Source organism: Strigops habroptila, chromosome 9, assembly GCF_004027225.2.
Source record: "Strigops habroptila isolate Jane chromosome 9, bStrHab1.2.pri, whole genome shotgun sequence".
Classification (NCBI taxonomy): Eukaryota; Metazoa; Chordata; class Aves; order Psittaciformes; family Psittacidae; genus Strigops; species Strigops habroptila.
Window position 1 is genome coordinate 2,851,957 of NC_044285.2, and position 17,735 is coordinate 2,869,691.

The 17,735-nt window shown below is 47.8% G+C and overlaps 1 protein-coding gene across 3 annotated transcripts in view; it reads left to right on the forward strand.

The window, feature by feature from the left end:
- Positions 1 to 17,735, forward strand: part of IGDCC4 (immunoglobulin superfamily DCC subclass member 4) — a 93,100-nt gene extending 75,365 nt beyond the window's left edge. For all 3 annotated transcript variants that reach the window (XM_030497995.1, XM_030497993.1, XM_030497994.1), the window contains exons 12-20: positions 148 to 255; positions 578 to 761; positions 1,434 to 1,561; positions 2,398 to 2,568; positions 2,981 to 3,118; positions 3,563 to 3,668; positions 4,173 to 4,407; positions 10,996 to 11,160; positions 12,743 to 17,735. In XM_030497995.1, coding sequence (XP_030353855.1) covers positions 148 to 255; positions 578 to 761; positions 1,434 to 1,561; positions 2,398 to 2,568; positions 2,981 to 3,118; positions 3,563 to 3,668; positions 4,173 to 4,407; positions 10,996 to 11,160; positions 12,743 to 13,270 — 1,763 coding nt within the window. In that variant the 3' untranslated portion in view covers positions 13,271 to 17,735. The remainder of the gene's footprint in view (positions 1 to 147; positions 256 to 577; positions 762 to 1,433; positions 1,562 to 2,397; positions 2,569 to 2,980; positions 3,119 to 3,562; positions 3,669 to 4,172; positions 4,408 to 10,995; positions 11,161 to 12,742) is intronic.

Genomic DNA, 17,735 nt, shown 5'->3' on the forward strand with positions numbered 1-17,735 from the left:
GAGTCCTGCTGTATTTTAGCAAATACAGCTCTGTTCGAGCTACTGTCGTGGATGGTGGGAAAAGCCAGCCAGGTCAAAGCGAATATGTCTAACTGGGAGGGCTGGTAACAAAAATAACCCCAGACAAACCCTGATTGATTTTTCCAGCTCCTGGGAGACTCTATGAGGTGAAGCTGGTGGCATTCAATAAGCACGAAGATGGTTACGCAGCGGTTTGGAAGGGCAAAACAGAAAAGGCACCTGCAGCAGCAGTAGGTGAGGAACGCCCTTCATTTGTTGTCTGTCTCTTCTGCTTGGCATGTGGCTTCAAAGCAAGGGTAGAGGTGAAGTTACAAGAAGATGAACTTCAAGAAGGACGATACCAACATGGGGAAGGTTCCAATGTAAGGGAACTTCCTTTGACAGTCATTGCAGATTGCTTTGGAGGAATTACCTTGGGAAGGAGCAAAATATCTCCCTTCTCATTAAGGATGTTTTTAAACTGGGTGTTGGCCGCCTGTGTCCATGATGACTGTCACTTGCCTTTCTATCGTGTATGTCTCCATATCTCGTTTTCTCTTTTTGTCTTGCACCACAGATCCCCCTGTGCAGAAGGGTCCTCCACTGCCTCCAGTCCAAGTCTATGCAGAGTCCAACAGCTCAACCTCCATATGGCTCAGGTGGAAGAAACCTGACTTCACAACAGTCAAAATCGTCAACTACACCGTGCGCTTCAGCCCCTGGGGCCTGAAAAACGCCTCTCTTGTTACCTACTACACGAGGTAAAGAGGGATGCAAAGGGTTCATCTGCCATGTATTGCTCATGTCAGGGATAAACATAGGGCAGGAGGAACCTGCATGGAAATTCAAGTACTGAGCAAAACCCTGCGTGTTTCACTTGCTGGAAACATCTGCCTTGCTCACAGATACATTCAGAACTGCTGAAATGTGGCAATAGGACTTGTCTATGACTTGAATACTAAGGGATCATTTAGTGGCTGGTCTCTGCATCTTTTCTGCTCTTGTTTGACCTTACATGCTTGTTTCCCTGTTAATAACATGGCCAAGTGCAATTGTGGCCAGTCTCAAGCATTCATGTGAGATGGTCCTCACAAGTTTGGTTTAAAAATTGCTAGAGTTTAAGCAGTTTGGGGATGTATTTTTTAAGTCTAGATTCCTGTGCAGGTTTTCAGCCTAAAACCAGGCTGTTTTCAAGCTTTTCTTTGCAAGTACATCAGAAATGGTCCTTGGGGCTGGGAACCTGCTTTGCTCTGTAGCTGGGAGCTGAGTGCACTTGTATTCACATGACTGCAGGAGATGAAGCTTTAGGTGGAAAATCAGATACTGTAAGAGTTAGGATAATCCCTTACAGTGTTCCTGGTAAGGTGTCAAGGTGACAGTGGGTGGGAGAACCACCTAATGTTCATGGCCTTGTGAATGTGTCCTCTTGGCAGCTCGGATGAAGACATTCTCATCAGTGGGTTGAAGCCCTACACCAGGTACGAGTTTGCTGTGCAGTCCAATGGTGTTGGCATCGATGGGCCCTTCGGCAGCGTGGTGGAGCGGTTCACCCTGCCCGACCGTGAGTGTTTATGGGAACTGAATCCTGATTTCTCCTGGGTTTCCCTGAATCTCTGTCAAATCCCTCTTAATGTGTGATGCTGAGAACCTCTTAGCGTCCTGGTAGCTTTCCCAAGCCCAGTAAAGGAGTGCTGCTTTGTAAACAGAGGAGTGTGTAAAGGGAGTTGGGGCAATGATTGCTGTTACTGTGGGGTTGTGTCTGGGTTCAAAGGGCTGCTAGTGCATTGCTTAAGCACTAGGTCCTCCCCAGTGCTGAATGTCACTGTCAGAACAAGAGTGCCTTGCCCAGCCTGGTGTTCCAATACGACCTCCACCTCTTAGCTTCAGGCCTGGTGAAGGCTGAGAGGCAGAGATGATCCCAGGAGCAGCACTGGGTTAACTCCTTACTCTGTGACAGCTTCTCTGGTATTCAGCTTCACAGAGCAGCAGTGATGGCCTTTGGAGGTGGTGTGTGTCCTGCCTCTAGCTGGGACTAGATGCTGTCCCAGGAAGATGGAGAAAGAGGCAACAAGGAGCAAGGATGTGATGGGAATAGTCTCTCAAGCAATGTTGCACAGCCTCAAACCAAGCTGTGTGGCTTCATTAGCACTGTCATGTTTCCCTTGGCTGTTTGGCCGTGATGCACAAGTCCTGCCCTGTACTGGGCTTAGAAGCCTCCTCTCCGTGCTCTCCACAGCTTGTTTGGGTGAGGTGTCTGGTCACCCTGGTTGCTCATCATTCCCTGCTTGCAAACATGGCTGTGGAACCACTGAGAAAAGACACAGAGCAGTTGCCATGCCCTGCAGGTTTAATGCTCTCCTGTTTTCTGCTGTTCACACTGGGTCTTGTCTCTGCCAGGTCCCTCGACTCCCCCATCTGACCTGCGGCTGCACCCGCTCAACCCCTACGCTGTGCAGGTGCACTGGTGCCCCCCTGTTGAGCCCAACGGCATCATTGTGGAGTACCTCATCCTCTATAACGCCAACAACACACAGCCAGATGACATGTGGACCTTGCTGACGCGAGAAGGTGAGCCTTCTCAAGGTGCTGGACTACCCCACCAGGTCTTGGAGTATATGCTGGGCCTTGCTCCTGGTCATATGGGAGAGTCCAGGGGCACAACTACCGAGAGACTTGAAATCATACATGTCTAAAGCTGGAATAGCCATTATTATCCAGCAAAGGTCCTGCAGATACAGGCTGGCAGGCAGTAATTCCTAGGAGAACGTATGGCAGCAGCACCACGTGCAATCTGTATCGTCAGCTCTTCAAGCAGCAAGTTCATTAATGCTGAAGAGGTGTATGAATTACCTCTTAGAGCTCATGACACAAAATCCCTCACTTCTGAGGGCCCAACAGCGTTCCACTGCTGCTTTGCTGCAGCCTCTGAATACTCTTGAAGCCACACATTTTAAATCTCTTTTGCCTTGCTTTTGATCAGGAAATATCTTCAGCACTGAAGTGCATGGCCTAGAAAGTGATACCAGATACTTCTTCAAGATGGGAGCAAAGACAGTCGTGGGATCTGGTCCCTACTCAAACGTTAAGGATGTGCACACCCTCCGTGAAAAGCTGTCAGGTATGAATTTCCCCTTTGTTCCAGTGCAGGAAGTGAGTTGTGCTGCTGAAGACCATGAGTTGTCAGCAGTAGCATTTCTGTTTCCAAGCTGATGTTACCACTCAGGATGTGAGATATGACCATGTGTAAGGCCAGTGCAGAGGATCACGGCAGAGTCCTCAGATGGGCAGCTCCAGAACCCATCCCAGCTCCTATGCAAGGGCTCGTGTAACCTGCATCTCGCTGCCTTTCTGTTAGGCTGTGTTGCATGAAATTAATGAATGTGCAGAGGTGCCAGTTTGCTTTAAGATGCTCTAAATTGTCACTGCCAAGTAATCTTCTTCCTTTATGTATAGAGGCATCACATAATGGTCTTAGTGAAGCTGGCGCTTCTCTGAACATAGAACACTTTGTACGTTCTTCCTGCTGGCAGCTGAAATGATGTTTCTGTCCTTCCTCTACTAGATATTCTGGATATCCACTCTGTCACCGGAATCATTGTGGGAGTCTGCCTGGGGCTGCTCTGCATCCTCTTCTGCATGTGTGCCAGCTTCCGCAACAGCAAGCAGAGGTAGGTGCCACCTCTCCTTTGCAGGAAATGAAGGAGGCTGAAGTGGAAGAACACAAAATACAACACGAGCTCCTTCCCTGTGCTCAGCTGGGCTGTTTGAGGTGCGGTGTCTGACATCAGTTAATACAAACACAGGAGTGCAGCTGGCTAAGGAACATATTCAGTATAGTCTTTTCACTGATTGATTTTCTCAGTAGTTTCTCTTTAATTTGCATTGTTACACTTATAGGTTTGGGGTTTGTTTGGGGTTTTTTTCAGAGAAAGGAAAAAAAGGGGAAAAAACACTATCTGCTGGCTTATTACCTGTGTCTGTTACTGTGGGCAGTATTTGGCTTCTGAGGTTGGGCAGCTCTAAGGATGTTTGGAAAGGGTTTATTAACTTCCAGTTGGGAAAATGAAAGACTTCCCAGTGACTGACAGGCTGGTTTAAGGAGGCTTGGGCTCTTTGGGACAGAGGAAGGCGAGGCTCATGTGAGATGTCAGCTCTTGCTTGTTTTCCCTCAGGGAGGCCCTGCCAGGCCTGGATTCCCAGGCAGCCGGCAACCACACTTACTACCACCGGAGCAGGCAAGGGGTGGCAGCTCCCAGTGCCACCTTGGACTCACATGAGCTGGAGTCCCTTATGTCCCCACTCCCAGAGGATGCACCCGTGGCCCTGGGGGACATCACAGAACTGACAGAAGTGCACAGCCTCATCCACACGAGCCTCCCTGAGGACATTGTCCATGGGAAGAGGAAGGTAAGGACCCATGTGTGCTCATGTGACTGGGCTCCCACCCTAGGCAAGAGCCTTTGGCACGTTGCTGCTGGGAAGCCAGGGTCTGATCCTGCCCTGGCTCTGCAGAGTGCTGGTGGTCCTGGCTGCAGGCTGGTGCTGGGCAGCCAGGCATTTCCCTCTCTGTAAAACTGGCTCAGCCTTGGCTGTCAGATCTAAGTTGGGGATCCCAGTGCCATCTCCCATCCCTTGTCATCTCCTGGGAGAGTGACCCCTCATCCCTAGAGAAGCAGCTACCAAGCTTACTGCTGCAGAAAGCTGCCCTGTTCCTGCGTGATGTCTACAGTAGATGCTCTGCCTTCCAGGATGCTCTTTTAATTAGAGTAAAAGGAGCTTTGTCCATAAATATCATATTTACTGGAATGCCCTTGAAGATATGCAGGAGATGAAATTGTGTGTGAACCTTATTTTTTGAAGCAGTCTTTTCCTGCCCCGTGTGGTTTGCCTGACATTGCGTTGTCTTTCATTCCTCCCTGCCCATTTCCTCTCTCAAGCTTGCCTGAAACATTTCATTCCATTAGGGAACCTTTAATTGGCCTAATTTAGTTAATCTGTTTATGTCTCTCTTTGTAGCCCAGGGAGAGCATGTAAAGTAATTAGGAGGTTCAGTAAAACAACTGCATTGTGAGCACATGGGATTTCATGGTTGCTTCAATGATGTGCTTGCGTGTCACTGGGGGGAAGGTGAGTTCAGGATACCTGGCTAAGGCGAGAGCCAGCCTGGCTGCTGGTGGTGGTGCAGGGATGGTCTTTTGGAAACACAACATCATCTGCTGGCTTTAGTAGTCCTGTGAGCTGAAGCCACACTCTTGGCCACCCCCAAGTGCTGCAGCTGAAGGAGAGGCACTCTGCAGCCAAACCGCATCCATGGATTTCACTGGAATGAAGCTGCCTGGCTGGACCCAAGCCGAAGAGGGTGAGGAATTTCCTACAGCTCTTGCTGTTAAATAAGGACCAAATGTTTTCAGGGATGGTGACTTACCCTGAGAACAGGTCAGGGTGGGGGGAAGTTCCCTCCCTTGGGAGGCCTTTCTGGGGGCAGCACATCCAGATCTCTCTTCCAGAGCAGCAATCTTGCTGCAAAGGTTTACACCAAGATTTTCATGTGTGCAGAGCAGGGGCTGGAGAGGACAGTGCCAAGGTCTGGTCACTCAGGGCTTAGCCTGAGAGCTTGAGGGCCCCAGCATCTGTCACAGAGGCAGCCAGTGTTCAGCAGTGTCCAGTTCAGAGATCAGAGCTTTGGGGAGAGGGACAATTCCTGCTGTAGAGTCTCTGCCCCCAAAATTAGATGGGGAAACGCCATTGAGAGTTAAATCCTCTGAGGGCTTCTGCCAGCAGAATAAAGAGCTTGTTTTTTTGATGGATGTGGATAGGGAAGCAAGGATCACTGAGGAGCAGCCACCCGGAGAGCAGTGCTGTCACCCGTGCTGACCGGTGAGGATGACCTCGCAGGTGAAGAAGAGCTCGAGTGGCCGGGAGCAACAGGCTGTTGTTCTGGGAGCGGGCACTGGAGGGAGATGTGCTCCCATGCAGGGGCCCTGCTCCCTGCACTGCCCAGTTGTGCTGGGAGTGCCACCTGGGCCAGCCCTGAGCACCACTGCAGGTCTCATGAGTGTAGCCAGACCGGTGCTCACATGCCCGTTCCTCACAACAGATATAAATCAGTCAGGAACAGTTGTGAGTGTGGGAGTGAGAAATGTCTCAAGGATCCCTTTTATTTAACACTGTATCATGTCACCACAGAGCTCAGGCTGTTGGCTGGGACAGACTCTTGGTCGGATGCTGCTGCTGCACGGGTTTACATAGCTGTGATGCCAGGGAACTGGCAGCTCCAGGCCCGAGTGACCTCCAGTTGCCTGCTTGACTCTCCATCCTCAAGTTACACTCCTGAAACTTGTTTTGTGTTGGTTGGGTGTCACTTGCCATTAGCAGTGACGTTGATAGCTGCTCCTGTGCTTGCTGGGCTGATACTTAACATTTCATGGATTATTCTTACTGGTTTTATTTTTGTGGCAGCCCCAGGTTTCGGTGGAGATTGGAGGCTGTGTTAGGAGATGTACAAACCCAAAGAAGGGACTGTCCCTGTGCCATGAGCAGTCAGAAGTGAGTGAATGTCATGCTGCAGGTGTGGGGACTGGAGAACAGTGAGACCAAGAGCAGAAAGTCTTTAACAACACTGAGATTTGAACTGACTCCTGCAAAGCATCACAGGCAAGGGTTTTGCGAAGTCCCCTTGGTTGTTTTCAAGTCAAGATCCCCAGTTCCCTCATAGGGCTGCGATTCTTCTATGTTACAGATAATGCTGGGGGCGCAGGATGGTGCAAGGGGAAGGTGGGATGGTGTTTGGGCTGCTGGACAGCCCACCAGAGCCACCCTGCCCCTGCTTGCAGGACAGCAAAGTGCTACTGCAGCCAAGCTGTGGGCACAGGGCCCCTCGGGATGGCTGAGCAGGAGCACACTCAGCCATTTAGCAATCCCTTTTCCTTCCTTTCTGTGTGCTTCCCAGTGGTCACACACAAGGATTTGTAAATACACTGACAAGTGATTTCCCTCTCTTACTCTTTGCCTTTCAAGTGACCCCCAGACCGATGCCCCCCGTACCAGTGTTGTAAATGACACCGTAACGCACAGGCTGTGGGGCTGCAGCTCTGTTCCCCCTGACAGATGGGCTGAGGATGATAGAATGGCTGTGCTCCAGGCAGCCCTGTCACTGCTGCTTTTGGGCCAAGCAATTTAGGGGGTGGGGGAGAATGTTAAAAAGCATCTGCTTTCCATGGAAGACTTCAGCTTTTCATTGAATGAAGCCAAACCCAAGTGTTTTGGCTTGGAAATGTTTGCTGTTGTGCTTCTTGCAAGCTGGAACCTTCCTTGCTTGCTGCCCTGCTCCTTCCCTGGGGGACTCCCCCATGAAGCGTCCCCGTGACTAAGAGAGCAAAAGCTGTAAGACATCAGGGAACTTGGATCTACCCGGGTTGTTTGTCATTTTCGTGTTGAAGTTTTTCTGTATGGAAAACAAACCCCAATGCTTTCTGCCGTTCAGCAATAAATCCTTTCTCTCTGCTATGACAGTAAAAGCTGGGCACATCTGAAATGTCCCCAGCCTTGTTTTGCACAGGGTTTCAAGCTAGTTTAAATAATCCTTATAAAACAGGGAAGGTTTCAAGATCAGCATTTCCTACACGTTCATTCTCAACTCATATATTTGCATGAAGTCGTTACTTGTCACTGGAAAGGTAACGTTATTGAGTCACAGTTTTACCAGTCGGAGTTACTATAAAAAGGCTAAAATGAAAACGCTTGTTTGCTTTGATAAGGATTTAGCTGTAATGGAAACACCTTCTATTGGAAGATGTTTTTATTAGTTTTCATTCTTGTGTTTGCAATGAACTGATAAAGGGATTTTTCCATCTTGAAATTAGAACTAGACTGACACTCATTGCCTTTGTTATTCTATTGTAAAATCCAAGAGAACTTTTCCTTCCTTCAGCCATTCACTAGCCCCCCTTGAGAAGGAATAAACAGTGTTATTTATTACACCAAAGGATACTGCTTAAAAAGCAGAGAAGCTTTTGGGCTCACAAGACCTTGTGCAGGTCTGCGATGAAAACAGACCTAGAGTTAATTGCTGCTGCCCAACCTTAGAGACTGAGCCCCAAGAGGGATTTTTTTCCCCCCTCTCACACACAACGTGCTTGAACAACATGTGGGATCCAGGCCATGTTGTGTGGCTGATGGTTTTTTTCTGTTTGTTGAAAGTTGCAAACTGGTACAAAACAAGTTTGTTCTTCGTTGCAGCCAATTTCAGCCGGAGCTGAACAGGCTGTTCCCAGAGTCATCAAAACCTATGTAAACATGGCAGATTGACATTTCCGCTAACAGATGGTCCATGGGGGATTGCAGTAGAGCTGCCTGTTTCTTTCCACGTTTTTTGGTATTCACAAGATGCCTGCAAGAAGGTTTTCAAGTTTGCTCTCTCTATGTGTGTGTGTGTGTGTGTGTGTGTGTGTGTGTGTGTGCATATGATGCTCAGCTCTTTCTGATGGCAAATATGCATGTAAGCATCTATAATAGGACACACATTTGTGTGCATGTGTGCATATTTGTGTAGGTTCAACGCTGAAACTTCCAGGCAGTATTTGCTCAGTAACGTATGTTCCTTGGAAGAGGCACAGAAGCCATCAGCCGGTGATGGAGCTGCAGAAAGCCTCTCAGATGGCAGCAGAGGCAAATTGAACACGTTCCTTGAGCGCTCGCACGCAGTGATATTCTTTGTTGTGAGTTGTGTGTGATCGCTTGGTTGATTTCTTGCTATTAAAGTGTAGTTTAATGATTGTCCACTTAGAAAAGCAGCAATTAGGGAATGCTCTTGGCTCAGAATATATTGTTGAGGGTTGTGGAGAGAGGAATGGCAAAGACACTGCCTCCAGCATCCACTTTAAATTAGCTAATGTGTGATATCCACAGTGCTTTGGACATCACTGTTCTGCAGGGTGCAGTCATGGCCCTTTACTACTTGTTTTCTTAAGGTTTGATCCTGAAGCAGCAGCAAAGCTCCTATGACTTGGGGTTGGTGCTGGGATGTGATGCTGCTTTGCCTCCCACAAGGTGTTGAGCCCCTTTGGTGCTTGCGTCAGGGTGGACAGAGTGCTTGGGCAGCCATACATGAGCCCTTTAATGCGCCTTCTGCCAGCACCAACAGCACGAGGTAGCATTTGCTTCTTGCTAAATAGCTGACTTAGGAATGCCTGGCTCACACACAACATCTGCTCATGTATTTCTACCTAATTTCCAGCCAGATGGACCGAGGCACAAGGAGGTCAAATGACTCACCCAAGGTCAGGCTGATGTCAGAAATCTCCTTGCCATCTCAGCTGGACTCGTGCTACGTTGGCTGTTGTTAGAATAGATCTGGCCCAAGTAGCAGCCACATATGTAGAGCAGAAACCTGAGTTTCTCCTGCGTGACAGTGAGCAATAGGTGGTCAGTGGTTTGAATAGATGTGCAGTGTATCTTCACCCTACACAGCCATCATGCTCACACCAGCAGTATTCTGTATGCAGATGCACACTCACAGTTGCGTCAGGATTTTCGCTTCAGCCTTGCATCAGCCTCTCACTTCTATCCAGGCAACATGTAACATCTGTGCAATGAGCCTAGAGATAACTGGTCCTTAAATCTGAGTGTGTGCGTATGTGAGTCAATAGCAAGGCTGAGCTCAAGTATCTGCAGGACAGCCCAGTAAAATCAAAACCTGGAAAGAAAATGCTTTTCTGCCTGTGAACTAATAGTCTGAGCTGTTAAATAACTTCAGCTCTTAAAGGCCCACATTTCCCATACACAGAGGTGTGCATTCAACAGTTTATTGCAAGGGGAAGCTGAGAGAACCCAGAACAAATTGCATTCAGCCCATATAATTTAATTAGATCTACAAACAAGGTAACACTGGTTGCCCAGGGGATTTAAAGCTGAGCTAAGAATTGCTTGGTGGTCTGCTGCAAAAAAGAATAATTAAATAATTAAATAAAATAAGGCCCCAATGTTGTGCCTCTGTGTTGGTGGGGAATGGCAGAGTGTTTATCCAAGCCCTGGCTTAAAGCAGGAAATGTGTCTGCTCTGCAGAGTGAGCAGTTCAGCATTGTCTTCAGCTCTTACCAGAGCACACGTGCCAGTGCACACAGGTGAGGGTCCCTCTCCATGCTCCAGAGCATCACTGGTGCTAAAGCGAATACTGGAATCACTCAGCTCCAGATTTCCACTGTCCCTGTTCCTCTCCAGCTTTGTGGTATTTTTCAGTAGGTTCATACTGCTTTGGGTTGTTCACAGCTTTGCAGGGAGTTGATTTCGTTGGAGAAGAGAAGGCTCCAGGGAGACCTTGTAACAGTTTTACAATACCTGAAGGGGCCAACAAGAAATCTGGAGAGGGACATTTACAAAGGCATGTAGGGACAGGACAAGGGGGAATGGCTTTAACCTGACAGAGGGGAGATTTATGTTAGACATTAGGCAGTTCTTCCCTGTGGGGGTGCTGAGGCGCTGGCACAGGGTGCCCAGAGAAGCTGTGGCTGCCCCATCCCTGGCAGTGCTCAAGGCCAGGTTGGACACAGGGGCTTGGAGCAACCTGCTCTAGTGGAAGGTGTCCCTGCCCGTGGCAGGGGTTGGAACTGCATGAGCTTTAAGGTCCTTTCCAACCCAAACCAGTCTGTGATTCTATGGTATAACTGTTGGCCTCAAAATTTGAGAGTCAGGGGAAAGCCCTGTATGTGACCAGTTGTGAACCGTCTAGCAACTTTTATCCACTTGCTCTGTATCAGGCGATGGAACAGAGCAATAAAGTCTGTTCTAGTGGAGTGACCGTGTGATTCTGTTGCAGCGAGTGTTTTTATTTCAATGCCATCAGAAGTGTTCTCAGCATTTAACTTGTCTTTTACCACCATGATATTTTTCCCAACTTGCATTTCCCTTTTTCAAACTGCTTCTCATTTCAGGTTTACGAGGATCAGGATCTGTATCTGTGATAATTGGATCTTTTCTCCTTCCACTTTTCTTCTGCAGACTTCATGGAATAAATCAGGCAACCAGCCCTGGACCAACAGCATAGCCAGGTATGGGGACACGATCACCAAAGAGCCGCTCTCTGCTGTGAACGGGTCACTGAAGCTCCCCTCCAGCGCTGGACAGAAGCTTTTGCTACAAGCTCTGGTTTACGATGCCGTGATGGTGGGTGTCTTATTGACTTGTATATTCTGATGTGGTTTTTCCATTTGTGTTCTCAATCCCCCTTTCTCCTTTTTGCAGCACAGGAGAAAATGTTTTCTTCTCTAAGCCAGCTTTAGTTGGCTGATCATGGGCTTTGTTTCTCTTCTCCTGGCTACAGGAGTGTATGCCAGTGAGACTAATGGAATCTGAGTAAAAGCCATTTGTTTTTTCCAAGCGTCACACAAAGCCTCAGCTCTCCCCTAATCTTCTGTCTTGACTCCAGCCAGCCCCTGAAGGCTTGTGCTGTGAGCTTGTTCTCTTGGTGGTGGTCAAGTGGGGTCAGACAGCTCGGGTGCCAGCAGGGCTGGGGCAGTCTCGGTTCCTGAGGACCCGGAGCCAGGCTCCAGCTTTGAGGCTTTGTTGGGGCCATGCATCAGGCAGCCTGTGGAGTGAGTGAGGAGCTGCAGTGCACAGCACAGTCATTAAGATCTACAGCGTGCTCGCCTGAAGGAGGGATTGCAGAGTGTAAGAGGAGTCAAAGATCAAGGGTTGATTTAAACTCCTTCCACTGCACTTGCCTTCTTTAGGTGGGTGCATAGATTGGGAGGAAATCCTCTTTCTGATATTGCTTCATTGGAATAAACACACACTCCCATGTTGGGGAGAGTTTGTACAAGTATCATGACACGGAGCTGACACTGCTCAGATTGACTCTGGACCAGAAGATTTCTTTGGTTATTGTTTTAAAGCCCTTCACCCCAAGCAAATACTTCTAAGTAACCTACCTGGGTTTCCTTCCTAGATAGTAGTGTGAAAATCAATTATACACAGGATGTAATTAGCATTGTGGATAGAGTTAAGTCAGTGTTTTACAACCCAATTACAGGGCACCGTTTACAGCACAGTTTACCCATCAGAGTTTGTCAACAAAAGGAGAAAAGTGTTAAAATATGTAAATGATGCACAAAGTTGGCTTCAACAGAAAGCGCAAATCACACGTGGGATATCACTTCCTGACTTTGAATTGTCTCCTTGCCACTGAATCACACTCAGCCCAGAATCTGGGCTCTTTGTGAGCTTCCAAAATAACGTGTCTCTGAAACAGGGATTTTGTGTTATGTAGCCAAAATTAAAGCAGGGAAGTGAAGGGAGCCTTGGTGTCTAGTTGTGGGTCTGTATCATGAGCTGTCTCAGAAGTCAGTTTCCTAATGCTGTCCACTCACCCCCTGGAAATCTGGCCCTTAATATGGAAACAGACTGGAGAGTTTTGAGAACTGTGGTCTTTGACAGAGGCTTGGAGGGATGGTGGCTCCAGCCTGCCAGGAAACATGGGCAAACCACTTCACTCCCTTGGGACTTGCTTTCCCAAACGTAAAATAGGAATAATGATCCTGAGGTGATTTGAGGTGCTTCTTAAGGCTTCAGCTCTGAGAAACGTGTCAAGATAATGCTTAATAGAGGCATGTGTACATCCCATTGCACTCTGTGGGATTAAAAGGGAATACATTTCGGTGCTTGGTTGGGTCACAGCCTCAATTACCTGAATTTCATTTACTTTACCTTCCTTTTATTTATTTATTTATTCCTCCCTGTTTGATAACAGAATGAAGCAAAGAAAAGCCACCCTCCAGCCAACCTCCACCAAGTGGAAGCAGAGGTCATTGTCCATTCTGATTTTTCCGCCTCTGACAGAGACTACAGCTCCCAGCTGCACACCCTGGAGAGTGAAGAGACAGAAACCGAGGACCAGGAGCCTGAAGAGCTCCCCTCTGGAGAGGTGGCTCTTCCCAGCTCTCCCGGCACCCAGCAGGACACCAGCCAAGTGGTGGTGGACTGCACGGGCAATGCAGAGGTCCAGGCCCAGGAGGAGCAGTTATGTACCGACAGAAAGACTGACAAAACAGAGGCTGTTTGCATTGGGCTCACCAATGGCTTCCACAGGCATGGAGAAAGTCTGGATTCGGTAGAGAGCGGAGATTCTGACTCTGTCCAGGAAGGTGAGGGGGACGTGCAGCCAGTCAAGTGCCAGTCGATCTCCACAGCCCTGGAGGAGGCCCCCCTCTGTAGTAACTCTGGTTTGACCAGTTCATCCTCAGCATCTGAGAACATGGCATGTGTCCACAACCATTAAAGAGTGAACTAATCTGATTTTGATCATGGGAGAGCTGGAAGCACTAGGAAGGGCCTGTCCCTGTGAGGTGCTGCATGCCCTCAACTCACTAAGCCCAGCAGGAGCTAAGGTGGCACAGCCTCTCACCAGAACAGGATTTGGACCTGTCAGCTGTACATATCACCTTCAAGAAATCAGTAGGTAGGTTGGTAAGGGCCCACCTTCTTCCCGCTGTAGCTGATGAGTAACTTGGTGTTGGTGGGAGCAGGATTGAGCCATCTGCCAAAGTCTGACATGAAACCACGACTAGAACAGAGCCTTCTGTGTTAGACTGGGGCTGTCACTTCGCTGTAGTCCTCGAGGCGACTGGCACGATGTCTTTTCCTGCTGGGAAGAGGCAGGGTACACCAAGTGATTCCTCTCGACTGTCTCTTCACCAGGCCTTGGCACTACCTACTGCCTCGCAGCTTTGGGATGGATCTTGTCGGAGGAGTCCCACGAGGGGGTGGAAGCCAACGGAGACAAACTCAGTGAGCTGTAACCACCAGCCTGTTCTGCCCTCCCGTGGTTAAAAGGATTATAAGGCTCTCTTTGTGCGCTACCGCAGGAACTCTTACTTGCAGGCTGATGTAGTGGCCTTTTATTACACACTCTACGAGTGCCTCTAACAACTTGTACTATATAGAACCTTCTTCAGTGTCTGGGTCATTTCACCAACCTGGACTTTGTTTTATGTAGGTTCTTGTACCTAATATTTTAGGTACACGTCTGTCCTTTTAATGTACAACATGTATTTTTATTTCCTTGGAACATCTTTATATTATTTAATTTTATAAAGTGGAATAGTGTGTGGTATAGAGTAGCATTTTTACTACTTCTCTCTCTTTATTTTTTCCTCCCTAACAACACAACTACCTCATGTCTGTTGGAGAAAAAGCAGTAGATTTACTCTTTTGTTATGGTCCATTCTAGGTTTTAACTTATTCTTGTACTGCCTTTTTCTAAAGAACATGTTTGCACTGGTTGTTGACTCATTTTTAATGCTTAGTGCTGCAGATCTGATGTCTCTCTTGCTTTGTTTCTAAGTATTGCTGTAGGACACCTTCCCTACAGCTGGAGAGTTGGGTTGTGTTTCTCCACATGTCTGTGTTTTGCCGGAGCTGGCCAAAGGACACTGCTTCAGCTGGCAGGATGTTGATCCATCTTTCATTAACAAACTTGTACTAGCGAAGAGAAAAAAACCAACCATTGCAAAAATAACTTGTGATCTTGTGGAAAAAAGAACCAGCAATTGGGAAAGTAACTTGTGATCTTGGGGACATCTATTTCTTGGAGGTTTTTGTGCCCAGGTGGAGACATCTCAGATGATTTTGATTTCCGGAGAGCAGCTCTCAGCCTTCTGTAAGCAGTGACGTGCTGAAGGCTTTGGATGAACAAGTGAAACTTTCCAGTCACTTCTGAGAGTCTGAAGTGGCCAAAGTGGGTTTGGTTTTGAGGCTTTGTTTTTTTTTAAGAGCTGAGCATCACCAGAGCTAAAAATGAAAATCAAATCTTTGGTCTCGTACCAGTCTGATTTGAAACTCATCCAGTGACTCTTCGCTTACTGCTGACTTGTCTCTCAGCCTGGCTCTCTGGTGTGGGGTGACCTTTCCTCTATCTTTACTTTAGCCTGTCTCTGCCCCGTTCCAGGCTTGCAGAGTTTGACTGTGAACACTACAGATCAGACCAGCTCCTCGGGGTAACATGGATCGGTAATTCTGTGCATTGGGTGTTTGGTAAATGTTGTGTCCTCCTGGAGGATTCAGAGATCTGGCCATTTGTTTGTTGAAAAAACGAAGGAAAAGATGCCCATCTCCCTCTTTTCTTACTGAAATTCTTATGGGGGAGCTGTGTGCTGACTTGAGATCCTGTAAGAGACTTTAGGCTTTGTTTTTTGTGGTGAAATCCGGACTGAGACTGACATACCACTGCTTGCAGCAAGGAGAACCGTGCTCCACCAGCACCCTATCCTTGCTTCTGTTGTGAAGAGCTATTGTGCCCTGTGTTTGGAGCTGAGCTGGACCAGCCCATGTACTTGCAGTCCTCCATCAAACCCTGTTAGCTCCAGCTCTTCAGCAGAGGAGTACCTCCGAGTCTCCATGTACCCTGTTGGGAAGGATATTGGAGCTTCCACCTCTTCCCATCCTACAGCGTGTCCTCCTGGCATGACACACTGCTCTGTCAAATGGCTGTATTTCCAGTCGTTGCACTTGCTCTGTTACTTCAGCTGCTGTTTGGTACCTTGAGGAGTCTCAGAAATGCCATTCCATGCTCTGGAGTGCCATGACTCTGAAAGGCTGTGGCACAGAGACTGGGAATCAGTGCCAGTGAGCAGGCGAGGCAGGAGTTAGTGTGTGTGCACTACCAGAGCAAGAGGCTAGAAAGACAAGGAATCACCACTGGGCAGAGGAGGTGTGTAAATAATCTCCAGAACTCACTGCCACAAGCCTTTGAAACTAATGACTTAGCAGGGTTACAGATAAGGCAGTGAAGTGTTATTGCAGGCAATAAGGGCAATTCACAGTTATATGGGAGCGGATGCAATTGCAGAGGTATAAACCCTCCAGCGGGGAGTATTGGGCTGCAGAGGGTGGGGAGACTTCTGCAGCTAGACCTCAGCTCGCAGTTGGTTTCCTGGAAGAGTCCTTGTCCTTCCCTGGTGACAGAACAGACCCTGTGCAAGCCACATGGCCACTGCTGGTGTGCAGAAAGGGAGAAGGACCCTTTTCCTAAAAGCTCGCTCCAGAGGAACCACAGTGACTTCCTTTCACCTCCCAAACCAAGTCATCTGCCTGTGAGCATGACAGCATGCCAAAGGACTCCTGCTGTGCACCTCGCTGCTGGAGGGAGGAGTTTGGGTATGACCAGGGTGCCAGAGTTCTTCTGGTTTACTTCTCCTGATTCATGTACCAGCTTTCCATCCAAGGGCTATGGGGTTGGAGGTTAGCCCTGGCTCAGGAGTGCCACAATTTCTGGGATGCTCCTTTATACATGCACCCTTTGCTTTGTCTGTACTGACTTCAGCAATCATGTAGCCATGGGGTGAGTGTTCCTGATCTGCCTAAAAGCTATCCCTGCGTGTCGCTGAACCCAGCACAAGCAGGCACAGTGTGGCACCATTCCCCTGGATCACCGTGGGTCAATCACAAAACCACCACGTTAGTTACATGCTCTGAGAGCTTTGAGGGAGATGCAGCAGAGTGCAAACAGTTCTGCTTATGCATCACAGAAATATTTTGTCTCCTCGTGCTGAGGCTTACTCTGATCTCGTTACACCCCACCGAATTGTACCAGTGTGAAATTGGCAGCATTTGGATGCCCAAGGACTGTGGTGGCCATGGAGTGGTGTGCCAGACCTCGGTACAGGAATCAAAGCAGTTTCCTCGGAGCCAAGAGATCACCACCAACAGGCAGCAGTGAAGCTGCTCTCTGTATGAGCACGTGTCCACACAGAACACTGGGTGTCCTCGACTGCACCCCAGGTCCCTCCTGTCTTGAGCACCCAGGGGACCTTTCTAGTCTCAGCTAGAAATGTATGGAAGACGACAGATAATACACATTTCATGTGTGAAGCTGAAACAACCAGTGCATATATTTTTTTATCATGAAATAAGATTTCTCGCAGACACACAAACTGTCAATACCTTTAATTACCCATCATGCTTAATATATGTTCCTACCCATCAGGCTCCTTTCTCCCTTCCTTTCAGTAACACTAAGGATTATTGCTGTTCAGCTTTCTGCTGGTGTATATTGTTTTACATTGTTGAAATGTCAGGTTTGTCTCACTGGCATAATTTTGTGGTATTAATGTTCCCGTTTGGCTACACAACTGTATATTCCCTGTGCTGCTGCGAGAGTCACAATCTCATCCTTTTGTTTCTTTTAATTTTATTACATGAAACACATGGATAAAAATATCAACTTTTGGTTGATTTGATTTCTTACTTAACAGACAGCAAAGTTCTGGTTTAAATAGTTTAAATGAGCGAACTTCTAATCTAGAATTCGAGGGTTTTTTACGTTACTGGCTAACTGTCCTGAGATCAGCCCATGAACTCTGCTGTGTGAGAAAACAACCATTTTAATAGAGCACTATATATGGTTTTGATCTCCTTAGAAATAGATGTTTTGAAGGGATCATTGTGTCTTTTCTAATCAATACTTTTGTTGGAGAAGAGGTGTTTAGTCCAGCAGAAATCTGCCATCTAGTTCTGTTACTGTATTCCCTTGCTTGTATTTTAAAATCAAATTTCATTTCATTTTCTACCCAGTGCATAAGGATGTGTAACCAGAACTTGATCTCGTTTGAAGATTGTGTCTGTGTTTGGTTCCATGCTGTACTTAGTTATAACTTTCTTTCTTCAGAGACTGTTCTTACTCCAAAATACTCTTTAGTGTTAAAGTGTAAGAAGACATTGTCCTTATATTCCTTAACTAATGGGTT